Source organism: Stegodyphus dumicola, chromosome X2 (assembly GCF_044657685.1).
Source record: "Stegodyphus dumicola isolate Sdum_Otavi_A_Nest chromosome X2, ASM4465768v1".
Classification (NCBI taxonomy): Eukaryota; Metazoa; Arthropoda; class Arachnida; order Araneae; family Eresidae; genus Stegodyphus; species Stegodyphus dumicola.
In genome coordinates, this window is record NC_140781.1 from 9,106,318 (window position 1) to 9,127,970 (window position 21,653).

The 21,653-nt window shown below is 31.3% G+C and overlaps 1 protein-coding gene across 5 annotated transcripts in view; it reads right to left on the reverse strand.

Moving 5' to 3' along the window:
* Nucleotides 1–367: 367 nt before the first annotated feature.
* LOC118193196 (uncharacterized) overlaps nt 368–21,653 on the reverse strand; it is a 59,739-nt gene continuing 38,453 nt past the window's right edge. For 2 of the 5 annotated variants that reach the window (XM_085809481.1, XM_035364245.2), the window contains exons 8-10: nt 15,796–15,967; nt 9,235–9,443; nt 368–595 (exon numbers count right to left, since the gene is read on the reverse strand). In XM_085809481.1, the coding sequence (XP_085665607.1) occupies nt 489–595; nt 9,235–9,443; nt 15,796–15,967 (488 nt within the window). In that variant the 3' untranslated portion in view covers nt 368–488. Of the gene's footprint in view, nt 596–9,234; nt 9,444–15,795; nt 15,968–21,653 lie in introns of those variants that run through there. The other 3 variants (XM_035364246.2, XR_004758891.2, XM_085809482.1) reach the window with 3 other exon arrangements.

Consider the following 21,653-nt stretch of genomic DNA (forward strand, 5'->3'; position numbering starts at 1 on the left):
CATGGAAATGGTGACAGAAAAGAATCCAGTTTTGATTCCTCTATGACCACTTCAGAAAGAACAATGCATGTGTGCATGCACAGAAAATAAATAACAAAGCCAATTTTAAAAAGTGGATTTTGTGATTGTGGCATCTGAACTGCATATGATGTGGTTACACAGGATTAGAAAATAAGGAATTATTTCACTGAAAACCTAAGCAAGCAAATAAACAGCAGCATTTAAAAGTGATAATAAGGAAAAGTAATCGATAGTATACAAAAGCATAATGCCAAAAAACAGTTCTTATTAATGCAGACAAAGATTTCATACATACATTTCTAATAAATAGAAAATTCATCAGTTAAAGAAGAAATATAAAAACAAGTTCAGAAATGCAATTTTTATTTTAAAACTTTATCAATTTACATAGCAGAACTTACAGGGAATTTGTAAATATATTATAAATATATATTAATAATATGCTATAGAATACATTAATAAATATATCACAAAGAAATTTTAAAACATGATAAAAATGAATATTTCATTCTTAACGAATGCCAGTCACGTTTCTCTTGCTCAGTGAACTCTGTATTTCTTTCAGGGTATATTCCTAAAATAAATAAATAAAATAAAGAAAGAAAGAAAGAGTTTTCCCCTCTCTAAGAAACATACATATATTCTCTGAAAAAGAAAAAGCAAGCAGAAGCTTCTAATTTAAAGTACTTACAGTTTCCTAACAGCGTGAACAAATGACAATGAGTATCATATATGCTATAATAATTTTTGCAACATAAATTACGTCAAATATGTTGCATAAAAAAATGTAGCATATTACTCAATAAATACAAATTTGATTTCAGCCAGTAAAGAAGACAATCACAGTTTTTATCATAATTAAACCTGAATAAAGTATCTGGTACCTTTCTCCTTATTTTGGAAGCAGTTCAATTATTTAGTCATTGCTTAATAACCAACATTACCAAGAAAGGTGGGGTCATAACACAAAGTACATCATCAAAATTTTAGAAAACATCCAGAAAAGTGACAAATCTGAGAGGCTATCATTGTCGACTTAAAGAATGAAAGGAAACATTTTTATCGCCCGTTAAAAGAGAACAGAAAGATTCAGTTTTCTGATTATTTTAATATCAATATTTCTCACTATGGCAGTCAGTGATATAAGTTTCCTCCAAAAACATTTAAAAATAAAGAAAGTGTTCAGGATTAAAAAAAAAAAAAGACTTTTTTAAAACATTAATTCAAACACTTTGGGACTGGAAAGAAATGACAATAAAATATATATTTTGAGAAATATATTTCTCAAAAATTCAAATCTCTTGAAAAAGCTACAAAGATACAAGATTATGCTCTCTGTCCCCATTCCCCCCAAAATAGGATACAAATAATAAATGATCAAGCTGTTATGTATTTAGAGATCAGATCAGTATGCTTTTCTGAATTTCTTTTCTGTAAGTCTGCTAGATTTCATTCAGCAGCTTTACTCACTGCATGCGCGAATATTACTAATTTGTAAAATTTGTTTCACCAAACTTACATACTGGAAATTATATAAGTACTCTAAATTTATAGCATTCAGCATGAAGTGTAGGCCATAATCAAAGGGAAGATATGTTTCCACAAAAGTCAAATTCAAGAAGTTAATCATCCAAGCAAAATTAAATATTATTTTTTCTAAATTATTTAATTCATTAATAAGGTATGCAAAAATTTTTGGTAAAATTTTATTAATCAGTTAATTGCTGTTATTTTACTATTTTAAATTGAAAAATGTGTTAAGTCCTGTTTCTAATAAATATTGGTTACATTTTTAAAAATTTTCTTAGCAGGTTCTTAAATTTTTATGTTTTTTTTTACTTGCCTTTGGTAGAATCAGAGATAGGAATAAATACTGAATGTAAGAACAACACTGACTGACATAGATTTGATTTTATCAGAAGCACTTCCAGCAGTTCGAAACAATTGTCTTCTTCAGCTGAAACTACACAATCTCACTGAAGAAATTTTTAGAAATTATTGGTAGTTAACCTCAGAACCCTATTTAATGAAGACAAAAAGGGCATGATATAAATGAAAAGAAGAAATAATTTGCTTATCGATGAGTGAGGAAAACAAGTTAGAATTTCAGTCATAACTTTTATGCAGAGAAATTATTATGGACATGGAAAGCATGATGGGAATCTTAATTCACAAACTAAGTAATTTTTTTGGATGATTTTTAGAAGGAAAATGGTGTTTCAGATTATTGATGAAACAGTTAAATAAATTTTTCAGTTTTTAAGAAGGGAAAAATATGCTTCTGCTCTAAGAAATCACTTAGTTATTATTCCTTTCTTTCTCAGTGTCATTTACAAAACTGTGCATGTTTTATAGAAATTCAATCTTTGCAGCATGAATCTTACATTCAGCCTTTAAAAAGGATATATCTTCTACCGCTCAGTTCTATCATTTAATGCTGCTTATTGTCACTTATGCACCAATGCAGAATTTAGTGCTCATTTCTGGCTGCCAATTTCCATTAACAGCTATGATCCTCTGCTCCGGTTATTGAAAGCATTCTGCACTTGTTTCATATTTAATCATCAATGGGCAAGAGCATCACCACCTAAAGGTTATAATTGCAACTGTTATATGCCTGATTAGCCCATCACAGTCAACGATTGTTGAGCTGTTAACCACAAATTCAATTTTGCATCTATCAAAATCATCCAAACAATTTATTTAGTTCACGAATTTTATTTTCTTGATGCTTTTTATGACTAGAATAACCTCTCTACATTAGTCAATGACTTATATTCTAATTTGTTTTTCATACCCATCACTCTCTCTCTCTCTCTATGTATATATATATACACAGCATTTAAAAGTGATAATAAGGAAAAGTAATCGATAGTATACAAAAGCATAATGCCCTAATCCGGACTCGTCGGGACTTCGGCAATTCCGGATTAAGGGTTTTCCGGATTATAGATCATCAATTTAAATCTGGTAAGATGGCATGCAGAAATTATACAATTAAAAATATGAAACTGTAATTTATGAAATAAGGAGCAAGTATGATCTAAAGGGTATCAAAATTTACAAAAAAAAGCTTAATAGTTATTTGTTTACTTTATTAAACATTTCTTTCAATGTAAGTTGTTTAATTTGCTTTGTTTTTTGTGTTAAACATGCATACGTAAACATTAAACGTGCATGCATAACATTAAACATTAAACGTGCATGCATAACATAAACATTAAACGTGCATGCATAACTATTATTACTATCATTTAAAAAAAGCACTTTTTTAATAATAAAAATGTTTTTGAAGTCATCACCTGTTTAGAAGAAGAATAATTTAGCCCTAAACTGCCGCGGAAAACGTACAAGATTCATTTCCCAGTGCCACGGTTTTTCACACAGACACATGTAGTTATGCGATGTATTAGGAGGAAAATAAGTGTAAGCTTTACTTTCTAAAATCTGTTTACTTTCACAAAATAAAGAATAAATGAAAAAAAAATGAATGCACAAAATTTAATGTTTTGAGTAAAAGTATAATAAAAAGATGTAAGTATAATAAAAATTACGTTTTTATAATAAAAAAAGATTCCTAAAATGGAGTTTCAATCAATTAATTTTAGACCATAAAGTGTAATATCAGGTTTCAGTGTTATATCTTGTGAAATCAGTATGCCTAAAAAACCACATATTTCTTCTGAACTGGTTGAATGCCACGACTTTGTTCTTGATTTTTCGTTTGCAAGGTGTTAGTTCATATACTCGTCTACAAAACGGTTAGTTTCAGTAACAATATGAAGCCCGAGCAGTTCATCAAAAAATAATTCAAAAAAGATAAAATGGGTTTGAAACATCCGTTATATCTTTCTTTACCCTGGAACCTATTACAAAAAATAAACGATAATGGAGGACACAGAAAAAAAAAGAAAAAAGAAAGAAAAGGGGAAAAAAATTACGTTTTACTCAAACAACCCAAGCCAATACCGTGCAATCATTACTTTCACGGGAAACAACCCCCACTCCAATTCCCCCCTCTTTGAAATAGTATCCTCCTTCGCATACTTTGTCAAGGTCATTGTGGTGTTGCATTCCTTTGCTTTGCGAATAATTTTACGGGTGGCAGCACAAAGCAAACGATAGTATTTTGGAAGGGCGTATATATACGCCCATGGCAGTTAATGCATCAGCTGAGCAAGGCATATATATATGCCCGTGGCAGTTAAGGGGTTAATAAAAATTAGTTTAAAACAGGAGACAATATATTTATTTCAAAATAAGAGCCACAAAGAACTATGCTGTTTATTGACTGGTATCCAAATGGCAACCCAGTTCTCTAAAAAAAGGTAAAAGTGTTAATTTCCAAGCAAATTTCAGGCATTTGATGTGATATTTTCTGAATTGCGCCATTAATAGGATGTCTAAGACTAGCTTACATCAATAATTCTTCTACCAAGTACCTGTCAAGATACCATATGCATTAGAATAATAAACTACTACTTTTATACAGTACAAAGTTCGCCTAGCATCCCAAATGATTTAAAATCTGAACCTCCAGACAGACCACCAGAAGCCTTTCTTTTTAGAATTTTTTTGTGTCCTCTATGCATGCACATTTGACAATTTCTCATAATAATAGAAAAAAAGGGTCCCGGATTTTAATTTCACTTCGCCATTAAATAAAATACCTCCTCACCGAAGAAAAACTCATTCAATAGCATAAATCTGTTTGATTAATAATTTGGCTATGTAGCCACCTTTTTGCTTGGCATACATCTCAAACTGAAAGATTCCACATAGAAACATTCTTGATTTTACACCTACAGAATAATTTGTATTCCTGATGCCAAATCATTATTTATTAATTTTTCCTTTCCTAACTTATGACTATAAATACGGCAGCTTGAGAAATAACATGCAGCTATGTCCAAGCACTGTTTTTATATTAAAGAGTACTAACTAAATAGCAAAGAACCTTGTAACTTTTTATGTTGGGAAAATTTAAAAGTAATTACTTTTCATATGCAAAACATATGTCTTATAAACGATACTCATAGGGTGAAAGATTAAATTTAGTGATGTTTGAATCGAGAATGATTGATGTTTTATTCAAATAAGCCCAGGAATGAAGCTAGAGCTGGTGAGATGGCACCAGGCAGCAGGGTTTAAGGAAGGCAAAATTTTTAGAAGCACCAAGCAACAAATGCAAAAATCTTTAGAACTAAGGGAAAGCAATGGAATGCAAAATTTTGGGCTGGCAAAATTTTTAGAACATAAGGAGGCACTTGGCAGCAGAATTTAAGGCAAGCAGAGACAGGCCACAAAATGTCTAGCATCAGCTCTGAAAAAGACTTTACTTATTATGGAATCAGATAAGCATTCAGCATATGTGAGAAACAGGAATAAGTACAATAAATAACTAAACTAATAACTCAGCTCACGATAGATGCAAGATGAAAGTGAATGGAACATGTCATTATCACAAACAGTGACATTTTCTAGCTAATGGAATGCCTGAAGAAATGTGGAGAAGTGGTAGTAAATGAACATGATATAAAAGAAGTCTTTTATAGCGATTACAATGCCCCAAACATGTAGCCAATGATAAAGAAAGGTTATTGAGAAGAAAAAAAAGTTTAACAACATTTTAGTGGACATTTTTGACATGGTGAAGACTTGAGGAATGTAACTTTGTAACTGAATAAGAAATTATGTTTACCGATGGAATTAAAAAGAAAGTATTGGCACAAAAAATGAAGCAACTTAAACATTGATAGAAACTTTTAATAAAGCAAATAAATAAAAACTGAGTTTTATTTTTGTAAATTTTGATTCCCTTAATGTCATAAAATGCTTTATTGTTTCATTAAAAACTATTTAATACTATTATTTTTTCGCTGAAGTCTCTACAAGTCTGTTCTTGGACTTTGTACTCCAAATATATACATATATACACATATGGATCTAAAATATATATCATGTACAATATGGCATTTTAATAACATATTTTATGTCACAAAATTACACAATATGGAGACACACTGCAGTTATTACTGAATTTTTTAAAATTTTACCTTTAATAATAAATTGCCTTTTACCAATATTTTATTGTTCCAATTACTGCATAAAATGATTGGAGTTTTAAATTTCAGCATATTCCTCCAGCAGTACAAAAATGTAAAGAAAGATTCACTTTTTAAATACATCAAAATTTTAGGCCTTTTAATCTGCTTTGTGACATAATTTTTTGACAGTTTCTTTCTTTTTATAGATAAGCAACTTTTAAATTTTATTAAGTGAAATGATAAGATTTTCATTAAAACAGCTGCTTCATCATGTAAGAAAATTAAAATCTTGAATCAGTCTCACTTGCCAGAAGAGATTGGTTTTTCATATACTTGCTAAAGTACTCAGCTACTAAGTAAAAGGTCAGCAGTTTAACACTCGTGAATGGGAACAATGACTTAATAATTATTATTGTGACCGTCAGGAGGTATGATGACAGAAGTGAGCAAAACAAACAAATTTGAATGAAATATGTCTCAGAAACTGAGGTAAGAAAAGAAATACAGAAAATTGATAATCAGTTTAATGTAACCTTAAGACATAAAAGCAACATGCACATATTTTTCTTGACATATACAAACCACAGATGGCTTACAGTAAATAAGATTACAAGAAGAAAAATATGTATGCATATCAGCCTGAGTAGACTTCTGATAAATACCTATGGATAAAACTGTGTGCAAAGTGCAAACTGTTATTAATGATCATGAGAATAAATATGTAGCCCGTCATACTGGGCTTTAATCAAGGCAAACTGTTATTAATGATCAAGAGAATAAATATGTAGCCCGTCATATTGGGCTTTAATCAAGGTTTCCCACCACTGCAAATATCGTCTGCACAAACAGTTCATGTTGGCATGTTTAATTATATTTTGTTAAACAAATTTTGACATTTGAAAGCAAGAGACTTGTTTAAGAACACTGTGTTACGAGATTTGTAAAACAATATCATTTACCATCAAGTACAAAGTGTCTGAAAAGGAGCTGTCACACTACCAGGTTAAAAAATCCTTTACTTCCAGTTCTGTCACAAAAAGTCAGCTACAGGATGTCACCAAATCATGTCTACAGCTTTAGGTACTAATGTTGTATCATGTAACACTGTGAAAGTTTGGTACTAAAAGTTCAAAAACAAGGACTGTTTCAAGATATTGAAGAAGCAGTGCTCTGGGTGGTCTATTGATGTTAATGAGGTCCTCCTGTAAGAACTTGTGGAAGAAGATCACTATGTAACCACTCGAGAGCCTGCTAAGGAAATAGAACGTTAATGCTACGCCCATTAGTCACACTGTGCATCGCATAAACTTGATGTACAACTTTGATCACTGGGTGTCGCAAGAGCGAACTCAAGCAAATAAGGACAGACATGTTTGGGCCTGCACTAATCTGCTTGAATATCAATACAAGGACAAAATTCTGTACTGGATCACCACTTGTGCTAAAAATTGGATTTACTTCAACAACACAGGCTGAAAAGGGGGTTGGTCTGCTCCCAATGAGCCCATCAACAGCACTACAAAATGCAATTTGACTAACAAAAAGATCATGCTTTGTATCTGGTGGGATTAATGTGTTATTATCTTCAAATATATTTGGGAAAAGGTAAAAGCTTCAACAGTAAATTATATGCTGAGATGCTAGTCCGTGCTGACACTGCTATCCAGGAAAAATGTCGAGCTGAGTTCCAGCACAAAAAGGTAATGTTCCATCAAGGTAATGCAAGACCACATGTGTCTGCATTCACCAGCTGGATTCTGCATAGACTCGAATGGGATTTTTTGCCACACCCACCATATAGCCCCAACATCGCTCCTTCGACATCTGCCTTTTTTTCACACCTGCAGCTAGATCACACTCATGCTATCTTCAATTCTGCACAGGACGTCCGAAATGGATTTGATATGTTTTGGACTCACGGCCACTAAGTTCCTGGTCCAAAGGCTTTGAAAAACAAAAGAATGTTGGCAGAAAATCGGTTTGGGCGGTGATTACCAAGTGCACTAATAGCACTGCTGATATGCTTTTTTTTTCTAACTTTATTTAGAACGCTTTTTGGTGGAAATCTTTTGTTACAACCAAATACTTATATGAAAATATAAATATACTGACCAACTTAAATATTTAAAACTCTTATGGGATAAGGAAAATATCTGAGATGACAAGGTTTTAATTTTTGATGAATTTTAGAGTAAAAATGGATGCAAAATTAACTATGTGGAACACACATTAATAAACATATGGGATATTATCAGTATTTAATTTTACGTTTTTAAACTAAAATACAAACTATATGATGGTTTGAACAAAGTTGTTTGATCAAATACATAATCAAATATGTAATTCTTACATAGCTTAGTAAAAATAACTTGCCAATAAAATGTGGTGCCTGTTTACAACTTTTGAGGACTGAACAATTTTCTATAAAACAATAATTCAGGATCATTGCTTATACAGCATTCTAATAAGGTTCACAATATAGTAACAACTTCTGAGTTTTTTTGCCACCACTTTCTTATAATCTTCCTGTAATTCTGCTTTATCACTGTTACCTGACGAAGTTTTCTTATCAGCCACATACTATCTGACCCCTGTTAAAGTCATGCATGTTGCAAGTGAGGTGTCTACTTCTAAGAAATGGCATTTTAAAAATCTAAGAGCTTAATTTCCAGAAAACAGATGAGAAATCCTTGACTGTTTAAAGCATTGGAAGTTAAAGTCACGGAAAATTCTCCACATGGAGCATGGACTTTGGATGTGTTAGCTTTTAGGATGTGAAGCAATCATAGAATCATCTTCACCACAGAACAGTCTGGAAATTATGAATGGTAAAGAGCCCAAGTAACAGATGATAACTCAGTGCTTCCAGTAGAAAAAGAGACACAGTTCAAATTACTTATTTATTACTTTAACAAAGGAATCAGAAGTCTGAAATAGCAATGGTTTCAAAGAAAATGCTTTGGGATGGTGGGGGTGATTTAATACTGAAAATACAAAGAATGATTTTTTTTTCTTTGAATACCTAGAGATTTAAAATAAGACAGGATCAATAAATCAACATATCACTGCAGAGAACAATTTCTGATATTTGCAAAGACTTTTACATATAACCTGCTGATTTATAAATTTTCTATGAAAGCAAATTATAATACTAAATGAAATATACCCAAGGATGGTGATGGGAGCACCTGATTATTCCGTTTTAAACAGCTCCTTGAAGCAGATGCAAGTGACTGTATTAGTTCCACCACAGAACATAATTTCTGCACTGACTCCAATTTTGCAATGTTTCCTTTCTCAGGTTCAGGAAGATTCTTCACCCACAATAGAAATTTCAATGCTTCTGCACTTATAAAGCTAACATTCCTTGCAGCACTATAACAAAAGATTATCTTGATTTGAAATATCACATATTATAACATACTTTTAAAATAATATATCCAAAGAATAAAAATAATGCCCAAAATTAACAGAGATGAATCTTCTGCTCTTTTAAAAAAATTGATGTGACTAAATGAGAAAGCTCCTTACTATTTTTAACTGAATTAAAACTGAAGTTTAACGGCTTAGAATGTTAATATGCATTATTTTCTTTTCTGCTTAAAATATACATGTAACATTTCAAAAAAAGTAAATTTAAAGAAAATGTTTAATATTACAGTCAAAGTAGTCAGAGCTTCTGTAATTTATTTCACATAGAAATACCTCATAAATGTTAACTGTGAGGTACATATTAGCTGTGGTTTATAACAATCTTTTAACAAAAGCATATTCCAAATTCCAAACTATTTTTTAGCTACACCATAAATTTAAACTTAAAAGGAGAACTTTCTGTGAAATGTAAATTTGGAGCTTTTTGGTAGTGATACTTGGTAGGTTATTAACTAAAAAACTGAAATAGTGTTTAAAACTCTTAAAAATTCTTTGAATCATTTTGGAAAAATGTATTTGGTCTAATATAATATTTCATATTTTTAAAAACAGTTTTTTTAGTTAATAACCTACCAAGTATCACTACCAAAAAGCTCCAAATTTACATTTCACAGAAAGTGAGGCAAATTACTTTGCCTCCTTTCTGTGAAATGTAAATTTGGAGAAAATAATAAACATATAAAATAAACAATCATATTGCATAAAATAAATCAGGGTTTCTTAAAACTTTTTTCAGCTGCAACCCCTTTTTAACACTCGAATTTTTTTCATGACCCCTGGAACCCATAATATTTATGAAAATTTTGTGGGATTCCATAAACATTGCACAAATCTGACACCCGCATGAGTGAAACACTCAATTTTTTCACTTGCACTGTAATTTACTATTGCAGTTTTAGGACACTAATTTCTAATTTTAAGGCAATTTTAAGGCATAGAACAATGTGAAAATTTTAAATAAGTAACAGATGAAATGACAGCATCACATGCAAAGCACGTAAAATGAACGTTTATATTATACAAAGAATGCATCAAAACATTTTCGTTTTCTCTTTGTCTGGTATTGTTTTATCTTTATCTATTTTCAGATACATTGTGTAAAAATATTTGGTAATTGTAAAATTATTACAATACTTTAAAGAAATATCAAAACTGCTAAAATTTTTGGTGACACCCTGCTGCAGGTCCCGCCACCCCTATCGGGCGTCCCGACCCACAGTTTAAGAAAATGAAATAAATAATCATATTGCAATGTAATAAAATATATAATAAACAATCATATTACATAAATGAATATAATAATAAACAATATAAATAAAATAATAAACAATAATAAATAAAATAATAAACAATGATATTGCATAAATGTATATGCATATTCTTAATAATTTTTATGTTTATGAACATACATATTACAAAGAACTAATTAATAACACATGTAGACTGCAGCCACATATTTAACTTGGGGGACCTTACCTCAAGATTTACATGCAATTGTTAACATCACCCTTCTTATTTTTTTTTTGAACTGTTCCATCACATACTTAATATGATTTTTCATGCTAAATTCCACATTTTAAATATCCTAACAACAAAAATAAAACTGTCTTCTTAAAAACTGTAATGCCATTAAACAAACACTGTTTTTTTTCTCATGTTGCAGATAGGCAAACAGAGAAATTCAACATAATTAAATAACTTCAGAAAAAAAGACGAATTTTTGATTATCTTTTGATGCTTTATTCCTGGATACCCCTAAATATCATATGCTAATTCAACTAGAGCTAACCCATTAAATAAATATTCTGATACAGCCTTACAATTTTACAATCCTCTCTCCCAGATTCTTCAATTTATATCATTTAAAACTCAATTCTAACAAAAATAAAATTTGTTATGAGGAATTATACATTTTTATTTTAAAGTGGAGATCTGTTCTGTGGATTGCAAGACATGTAGCCAAACTATACTTGCATCAACATGATGTATGATTTTCACTTCTGGCATGCAGAAAATAAGCTTTATTGGAAACAGGAACACTGGTATTTAAGGCTTACACTAAAAGATGCTCAACCACAGCACATATTGAATCATGCTTGCCACTCAACTGGCATGGTGGTTAGTACTGCTGATTGCTGTATCATAGGGCCCAGGTTCGAATCCCGGAGAAACCATAGATGTGTATAAATATATAATGTTGGTGCGACATGGCAGCACTCTAAATATGCTCCGAGCTGAAAGTCCTATTCCATGGCTTGAGAAGGGGAGAGTGGTGGGAGTCCCTTAGATCCGTCCCCCTGGGGTGCTTTCCGTCAAAATTTGTGACAGAACTGAGCAAAATCGCAGTCACCTGTAAAGTGCTCAACACTGCTGCCAAAAACAGGTGTAAACTAGCACTTCTTGCCACAAGGTATTTTGTAGGCTTGGGCTGATGTTACAGTCAGACAAGTGAGAATAAGTAACAACAAATCATGCTTGTGTGCATACAGACTGAACACAATCTAGCAGCATGGTGGCTTGAAAATGAATGCAATGTGAAGATAGGCAACTAAATCTCTTTCCGCAGCACATTTTCTTGTAGTTCTAAATGCATTACTGTCAAACTGCTCACAGATAAAGCAAAAGTTCCAACACTCAGGAAAATATTATTACACAAATGTACACAGAAATTATGTTATTTGGTACCTACCAGAAGCAGCATTTTTATCAGCAGAAAAATGGCTGTTGTGCAACAAAAACACAATATTCATTGTTTAATTATGAAAATTTACCATTTTTTCAAGCATAATGAATGAGTAAAAAAATATATGTTTATTTTATTTTCATCTGTTAGCAGTTATGTTCCTAATAAGCTAGTCTTCTAATAAGTTCCTAATACATGATGCCATTTTTAATTTTTTTTTTACAAAAAGTATGCTTCATGGAGTATAGTTCTTGTGTCATTTTTTCTATGCACTCTTTCTATGCACTTAAGTGCCTTTTCCTGCAGAGTTTGTATGGTTTTGATGTGACACTGTGAATAAATTTTACAGATTTTTTCTTATTTTATAACAAAATACTTTGTAGAACTATTGAGAAAACTGTAATATAAAATCTTGAACTTAAATTAAGTGAAAGCAAACATTTTGGTCACATTACCATTCTCAATAAACCTTTTGTTCAAACATCTCTATAAGTACTTGCTATTTAAAATATATATATTATTTATGAATATATCAACAAAACTATTCTATATGACTAGATGAAATAGATTCTTCTTCAAAGGCATCCCATTTCCACTTTATAGAGTTTTCATATTAGTGCAAACTAACGCTTTCTAATGATATTAAAATCTTTTAATAAAGTCATAAGAAATATTTACCACATATTTACATTAAAGAACCAGAATATTACACTCTTTCTCATGCCGACACAAGTAGGCATAACCAAATGGTGATAACCCCAGGCAAATTTATGAAAAGGCATAAATAAACTTGCAAATGGTATCAGTTAATTTGTGCAATTCTCATTCTTCAGATCATAAAGCTCTTAATGATTTTTCACAAATATCGAATCATGAAGGCCAACGAAGAGCTTAAAATCTTGATGAGGAAATAAACCTTGAAAATTCATAAGCTATCATTAGATATTTAGCAATGATGAAAAACAATTCACTAAACTTCTTACAAGGTCTAGAAGCCAACAGAATCTAGAATAAGCAAGTATCTATCAAATAAAAGGAATATTTAGCAATGCGGTCCAATAATAGGAATATTTAGCAATCCAATAAAAGAAATATTTAGCTCCATTATTACAATAAAAGAAATATTTAGCTCCATTATTACAATAAAAGAAATATTTAGCTTCATTATTACAATAAAAGGAATATTTAGCTCCATTATTCACTAACAGAATCCATACCACAGTATACAGCACATCCAAACCTGCTGAGAAAATGGGTTCTAAAATAATATGTCACTCCATACTCACTTCAAGTTCACATACAACTAGAAACACCAAACAGTACACAAAAAGAAACTGGAAACTAAACACATGGAAGAAGCTAACTTGGTGTAATGAAAGCATTTTGTATCACATCATGCGGACTCACAGGCACGTATGTTCTTTACCTGAAGAAGTGTTATCAGGCAGTAGCACTACAGAAAAATAAAAGGAAGGAAATGTAACATCTCACCATTCATTTTGCTGGAAAACCTTGATCTAGTTTTAAAAAAAAAAAAAAGTCTACCAACCTAAACATCACTACGGTTATCATCTCAAATCAATGCTGTTAGTTTTCAGAAATGCCCTCTGTTAGCTAGATAAAATACATACTGATGGTATATAATGATGCATTGTTTAGATTTTTTTAGAATGGTTGGTAAAACAGAAACAGCGGTTTTTATGTTGGGCTCCAAATCATCGCAGTAACTCTCCAATATAAATATACATAGTACGCTCGAATCATAAATTTAATCTATAACAGCTCAACTATGCAACTTAATTGAATTAAAAAGATTTACTAGTAACATATATCATTCATGAAAAATCAGAAAGTGGACATACTGTACCAAATAACAGGTCACTGGTCGCACATGCAAATTGAATGTCATGTTAGGTAAGCAGTCACAATAGACACTATGGTTCTTTGGTACATTAACCAGTTTCATATAAATTAAAAGCAGAGTATATGCATGGTGTTCAGCAATGGAGTTCCCGATTCCAAAATTAAAAAACTTGGAAACAAAGATCGATAGAAGAATATAACATGTGGTATGTTAACTGTGAAAGCTGTAAGAATGTTATATAGAGATATTGAAATATTAGTTACAAAAGCTGCCAGCACATAGCACTGTAGTTGCAATACATAGTGCATATAAACAGCACTCTGAAAGACATTAGAGCAATCAGTTCCACCACTGAAATGTGAAAGGAGGTTAGCATATCAAAGGAAGAGGTTGAGCCCATGCATTCCATTGAACAATGCATGTTTCAAGTACTGGAGTACCACAGGTTAGAACACAGTCCTATGGCAACAAGTCATAGTTTTCAAACATGATTTAACATTCCCAAAGGAGCTGAATGACAACCATTTGCAAGATCTTCGCTAAATTCCAATGCACAGGTAGAATGACTGAAGTTTTGTTATGAATGTTGGTCAGAGGCACACTGCAGTTACTCCTGAAAATGTCACCAATATTCCTGGAATTATTCAGCAAACTCCATGGAAATCCATCCAAAGAATTGCAGCAAAGTGATTTGAGGCATTCCAGCATGCAGAAAATACTGAGAAACAGGCTAGACACGTTTTCATTCAAAATCTAAAGTCACCAAGCCATGCCCACACAAGCTGTGCGACAAACAGTTGAATTTGAGAACCAAATTCTCACAATGATGCTTAATGAAGGATTTTGATGTTGGCTGCATCTGGTTCACATATGAAGTAAATTTCCACCTGAAGACATTCATATAAATGAACAAAACTGGCGAATTTGAGGTTCCAAAAATTCCCATCTATGTGAAGCAAAACCACTGTAATCTTCCAAAGTTATTGTTTGGGCTGCAGTAAGCAGCAGAGGCATTATCGACCCTTTTTTTATGCGAGAAACAATCACTAGTGAACATTATATTGCAATTCTGGAACAATTTCTCATCACAGCACACTGGAGGACTGACTCGGCCCCGATCGGTTTATGCCAGATGGAGCTCGATCACATCGAATCCAAACAGGTATTTCACTTTCTTGATGAATGCTTTAAGAACAGTCATTGCTTAGATTATTTCAAATTTACTGGTGCAGGCATGATTGGCCTACATATTCTTCTTGTGACTACTTTTTGTGGGGCACACTAGAAAACACTGTTTACCGGAATCACTCCACCACAATGTACGAGCTTGAATCGTCAACCTGTAAGGCATCTGAATCTATTTCTGTTGAGACATTACGGGAGGTGATAGCAAATTTCATAGTTTTTACTGCAAGCAGTAGACTTTCGAAACTTCAGTGGACTTCCTCTGCACTGCAAGCAGTGGACATTTCAAAAAGATTGCAATGCAATTGTGAAGAGTACTTGCATAGGATAAGTGTATTTATGAATGTTGATACAAGACATACAGTGCCATCCATTGGCACCTTTCGTAACTATTATTTTGAATTTTACAGCTTTTACAATAACTATATTGCTTATTGCATTCCTCTATCAAACTTTGTTTTCAAAATTTTAATTTTGAAATCAGGGACTTTTTTGCTGGACACCTTGTATGTCTGTAATCAAATGTTTACATTATAAAGATCAGCTAGCAAACATGTTAATACCTTAAACTTCTTTTACATTTATAAAGAAAATGCAGAAATGCTTCTGCGATAGCAGATGTTGATGCTATGATTATTGGAGATACATCAGCAATGTGGTTTAAACTTTCAGTCAATGGAAACAACATTTCTTCTACTGAAACAGGCCCATACATCTTTGACTGGAAGGGAGAAACTAAATAATATTGAAGTTAATATAACTTATTGTAGATAATATTTTTAAATATATAATAAGTGAAGATTAAAAATGCAAAAGGAATATAAGATGCTTAGAAAAAGAGGAAAACTGGCAATTTTTCAAATGACTTTCAGTTATTCTTTTTAAGTAATACATACGTTAACAATTTAAAATATGACAAAAGTAATACATGAAATGAAAAGATTATGAACAGTTTATATATCATGAAGAAAAGTCTACAATTACAGTGATATGTATTATGCAAAAATTATTGATATGAACTATGAATAAGTGCAAAACACATTTTTATTGCAAATGAAATTAAGTACTTCATCAAGAAGATGCAATAATCAACAGGCAAATCATAAATGCAATAACAAGAACAAAGATATCTCAAGCCATAGTTTTACAGCTCACAGCATGATAATTTTATATTACACAAAGATATTCCTTTTGACACACAAAAATCAATTATCTTGCTTTCATTTTTACTACTGTTATAATTATACAGAATGACTAGTGCCCCTCCTATGTGATTATTCACCATGATGCTTTTTCTAAGTTAAAAATATTGCAGTTTTTTGTCCTGCACATCCTTCAATTTTGAATATACAAAAAATTTTTACTCCTGGGACATAAAATAATTTCCCTTTTTTTTAAATTTTCACTATTATAATTTACACTGAATTATTTTTTATTCATGCCTCTAAAGTAAAAATATTCTTTTAAATTTGTCAGCCTAATTTATTTATTCCTTTCACAAATTTCTTGACAAAGCAATCTCCTTAAAATCTGTCAGGTTCTGTTTTTACAACTATTACAACCATACATCATGTCTTCAGGAAAACTGCCTTTACAGTGACAAACTGCTTACTTCATGTTGATGATTTCTAAATGTTATATTTTCTCAGTAACATATACTTCAAAAAGAAACATTAAAAACTAATGCGTTAAAAAAATATTAAAGATTTACCACAGAAAGAACTACCACATTCTCCATACCCTAACATTCTCTACTGATGCCAGATATATTAACTCAGTCTTTTACAATCAAGAAAACCATTAATGCTGCAAAAATATTAAGATTTAAAATTATATTTTTATAAACAAATACTATCGATTCCCCCTTATTTGTGTTAAAAGACTTAATTTTAATTGCTCAGTTATGTTATACTTTAAAAGTTCATATTTCAGTTTCACACATGATAGATATTTTGTTAAGAAGTTTGCTTCTTGATTTACAGAACACTCACACTGAAGAATGATTTGACACACTTCACATGCATCTTTTACAAAGAAATATTTTTGGTTAACAAAACTACAACATTTTGTAGCTACAACTTTGTTTTCGGTTTTTTATTAACCTATTAATGCTTGACAGTTAGTTTTATTTTCTGTTGATGTGTTAATTAGATCATCTTCTCCCAATTCTTCAAGTAAACAGATGCACTATTTATTTTCACATGCACATTTATAGAATGCCAAAAGTTCAGCTTCCATTGCCAGGCAGAGAAACTATTTTTTGTTACATTTCCAATAACCTCCAAATGATTTTCCATCTTTAGTGGTACACCTTGAAGTAGCATTTAATTTATCATTGTCTGAAATATATATTAAACATACATTATGTGTTCCTTTAATGCATTTAAATAGTCTCTTCACTGCTTTACTATGCTTTTCTCCGGGATCTTTTTTTATATCTTGACAAATTTCTAATAGCAAAAGATATGTCTGGCCCTGTGCCTGTTGCTAAGAGCATCAATGAATCTAATGCTTCTTGATATTTTGATTTTCATACTGGTGGAGAAGATGCCACATCAAGATTTTTACTTAATATTTCTGGAATTGTGACAGGTTTACAGTTTTTCATTTTAAAGTTTTTTAACATTTTAATCAGACAGTTTTCTGGACGGACAATAAATTTTCCAGATTCTTGTCTGATGTCAAGTCCTGAATATATTTGCCTGTTTTAGTGATCTGTAAGGCAGATGACTTAAAACATTGAGAGATGAAGTTATCTATTTTAGAATTTGAATTTTCAATAAGAATTAAGTCATCCACATATACTGCTAAGACAAGATAGTTGAGCTTATCTTTATATATATAAATGCATGATTCTGATTTTAATCTTGTTAAATTCTGTTTCTTAAGAACTTTACATACTTCATACCAGCATCTTCTCAGATGTAGTTATACATTTATACTTTTGTTCACAAGATGTACTTTGCTGGGATAAATCTAGATAGTTGTTACATGTAAATTAGCTTATCTAAGTGTCCATTTAAACATGCAGTTTCTACATCAAAAAATCTTATTCTGTAGTTTTTGTAACTGCAATCAAAAACAGTGATCTAAAGGTTGCAAGTCTCATTACTGGGCTAAACTATCTTCATAGTCAATTCCTTTTCTTTGGTTAAATCTGACCTTGTTTTATTAATTGTTTCTCAATTACACTTTTCCTCCTTTTCAGTCAATTTCCAATGGCTTTTAACAACTTTCTTATCAGCAAATCACACACACAGTTGTCTCTTCTGCACAGGATATTAATGATTATCATTTCCAGGTCCTTCAGTTACATTTCATTGGCATTTCTAGTAAATTTGTTCATGATATGGGTTTGACAGTAAAATTTCCTCAGAGTCTTGAACTGTTATATCATCTTTTCTATGATCTTTGTCAGTTATTCCTGAAGTGTTTTCATTGTCATTACTTTGTTTCTGGATAAATTCTTCTATTTGATTTTTTATTGAATTTTAAATCTTTTCTTTTCAGTACAGCTGACTTGAATTTCTGTTTATTAAATTTTATGTCTCCCATTCCCTGAATTTTATTCAGTTCAGAAATATAAATTTTGTATGCTTTTCTCCTCATGTTATAATCTACCATAATTGCTGTTTGAGCTTTTAAATCCAACTTTCTACGTTTTTCTTGTCTTATGAACATATACTTCAAATCCAGATCTTTACCGTAAATAATGTTAGTCTTGCATACACCTCCCATTGTTCACATGTACAGCTACACTTAACACATTCACTCCAAAACTGCATCAGTATTTCTATATCAATGAACACAGTTCTAGCAATTTCGATTATAAAATTATTAAAACATTCAGCTTTTCCATTACTCTCTGGAGCATGTCATGTTGTAAGTTGATGATAAATTCACATTTTTTCCAAAAATTCTTTCATACTTTTAGCTAACAATTCATTGCCATTATCATCACAAATTCTTTTTAATTTCTTTCTTTTTAATTCTTTTTAATTGTTTTTCTTCTTGAGTAATAAGCTTTATTAAAGATTCTTTAATTTCACTCTTTTTCTAAATTGTAAATACAAACATGAAGCTATTGTAATCATCTACCATTGTTAGAAAATAACAGCTTCAGTCTATTGACTTCTCAATTGGTACAACTAAATCTAAATACCAGAATTCTAAACTACCTTGATTGCTTAAATTTAACACTTTTATAAGAAGTTCATGGTATTTTTCCTATTGTGCATGATTCACAATTGTTTTCGGAGAAAATCTTAATTTTCTAATCAAATCACTGATGAGTTCTTCATTTTATCAATCTTTGATAGTTGAGGTGACCTACTCGCTGATGTCATCATAGTATATCATAAACATTACTAATTTTAGCTTCCTCTATTAAATTTTTCCTACTTCAAATTTAATTCCTTTTCTATTCCAATAATAGGAATATTTAGCCTAGTAAGACAATCTAATATGCACTGTTTTCTCTGAAGAAATCTCTTTAAAATCAGAAATGTAAGGTGAAAAGATATAGAAACAAAGCAAGCAACAAAGGCATACATCTGACTTCTGTTCAAAATGATTCAATATTAAAAGACACAATGAAATATTAAAAAACTGAAACCTAAAAGAAAAGGAGAACTGAAATCTAAAAGAAAAGGAGAAAAATGGAAAAGAAAAAAGAAAATATAAGTAGGAGAGAACTAGAAAAGTTCAATTTAATTCTTCCTCTTCTCTATCAATCATAGTTTCTACCTGTGAGGATCGACGTGAGTTGTTTCATTTGGCAGTGAAGTGGTAATACAGCATGGTAATTTGGCATTATCACAACCACCCTGGCGCAATTTGGTGATTTTTTGAAGAAGAAAAAGAATGGTAATTTCATATCGAAAGAGTTATTTATTTCTTATCATACATGTTACTAGGTACATATTTTAATTTTAGCTTAATATTTAGTCCAGAAAAAAAATTATAAAAATACTTGCAAATGGTATCTCCTGAAAATAATTATTTCAGGCTGCAACACTCTTACTGGCTATTTCCAGCTCTTTCAAGCAAAATTTAACACTCATTTTTTTACTCCAGCAGTATATAAATTTGACTACTGTAGTAAATGGCAGATGACTATTCACGAACCAATCACCACTTCGAATAGCTTCTGCACATTGCATTTCCAAAAAGGTTGTTTGCCAAAATACGTCAAATACGAGTCCGAACATTCCCACGTTTATGGCAAAATATTTCACAGAATTTCTCCATTTGAAGGAAAATACCCCAACCGCATATTTCAGAATTCAGATGAACATGAAAAATATCACAATTTTTTAAAATACAATTTATCTTTAGAACTTATAATACAGCCAAAAAACAGCAATAGCAAAACGAAAATGGCAATGGTGCTTATTCAAACTTAGTTATTGATATGGTTACCTAAGTAAATGTTATGCACATGGTTACCACAGTTTGGCGACTTATACCAAGGTGGCCGTTATAATACCAAAGTACCCCTTAACTCTTTCGCTGTCCTCTCCTGTCCGCGAAAATTTATCCCCAGCGGCCCTTTGTTTTTCGCAGCATGTAATGTTGTTTTCTTTGTACATATATAACTTCCATATAACTTTCGTATTGGATGAACGTAAATGAATATTAAGTAAAATTATAAGAAAATAAAGCATAATGGAAAAGTAATAATATCTTTGGTTATTTCTAACAGCAGGATTAATTTGATAATATCTGATCCAGGCAGTCCACTTCTCCCATTTTGTTGTCATAATCTTTACAATGATTGGTTTTTTTGCAGTTCTTTTCTGTGTTTCAACATCAATCACAGAGTTATTATGGACTGTACTCATCAAATGTATATCCTTCTTTTCTTTCCAATTCACAACCTCATTTTTTCACTTTTTCTGCTGAGTAGACATTGAATATTTCTCGATGTTATTATGTAAATTATATAATGATATTATGTAAAATGGTGCGAATATTCATAAAACTTGGGAGGGAGGAATTCAATTAGAAATAGAATGGCTGATTAGCACTGCCCTCTACGAAGTATTAGAACAAACAAACAAACAAAAAACTCAAACAAGTAAACATTTAGAAAGCATTTTAAACATTTAAAAGTTTTAAAATGTAGAAGAACGCTTGAAGCGCGTTACGGCCACCCTGCAGAAGTTTTACTTGAACGCGCTAAACGCGTTACGGACGACGAAGAGGTTGAACACACTGAAGTATGAGAGAAACAATTTGTTCTTCATCACTTTTGGAAGGAAAATAAACTGCACAAAAATACGGTGAGAGAATTAAAGAAATAAACAGCAATGTAATACGAATTCAAGGGCTTATGCTAACCTAATTATCAAGTAAACCAATATTTTTCACACAGCTTTTTCATATATTCCTCCTGTAATATTGAAACCACCATTCAGAA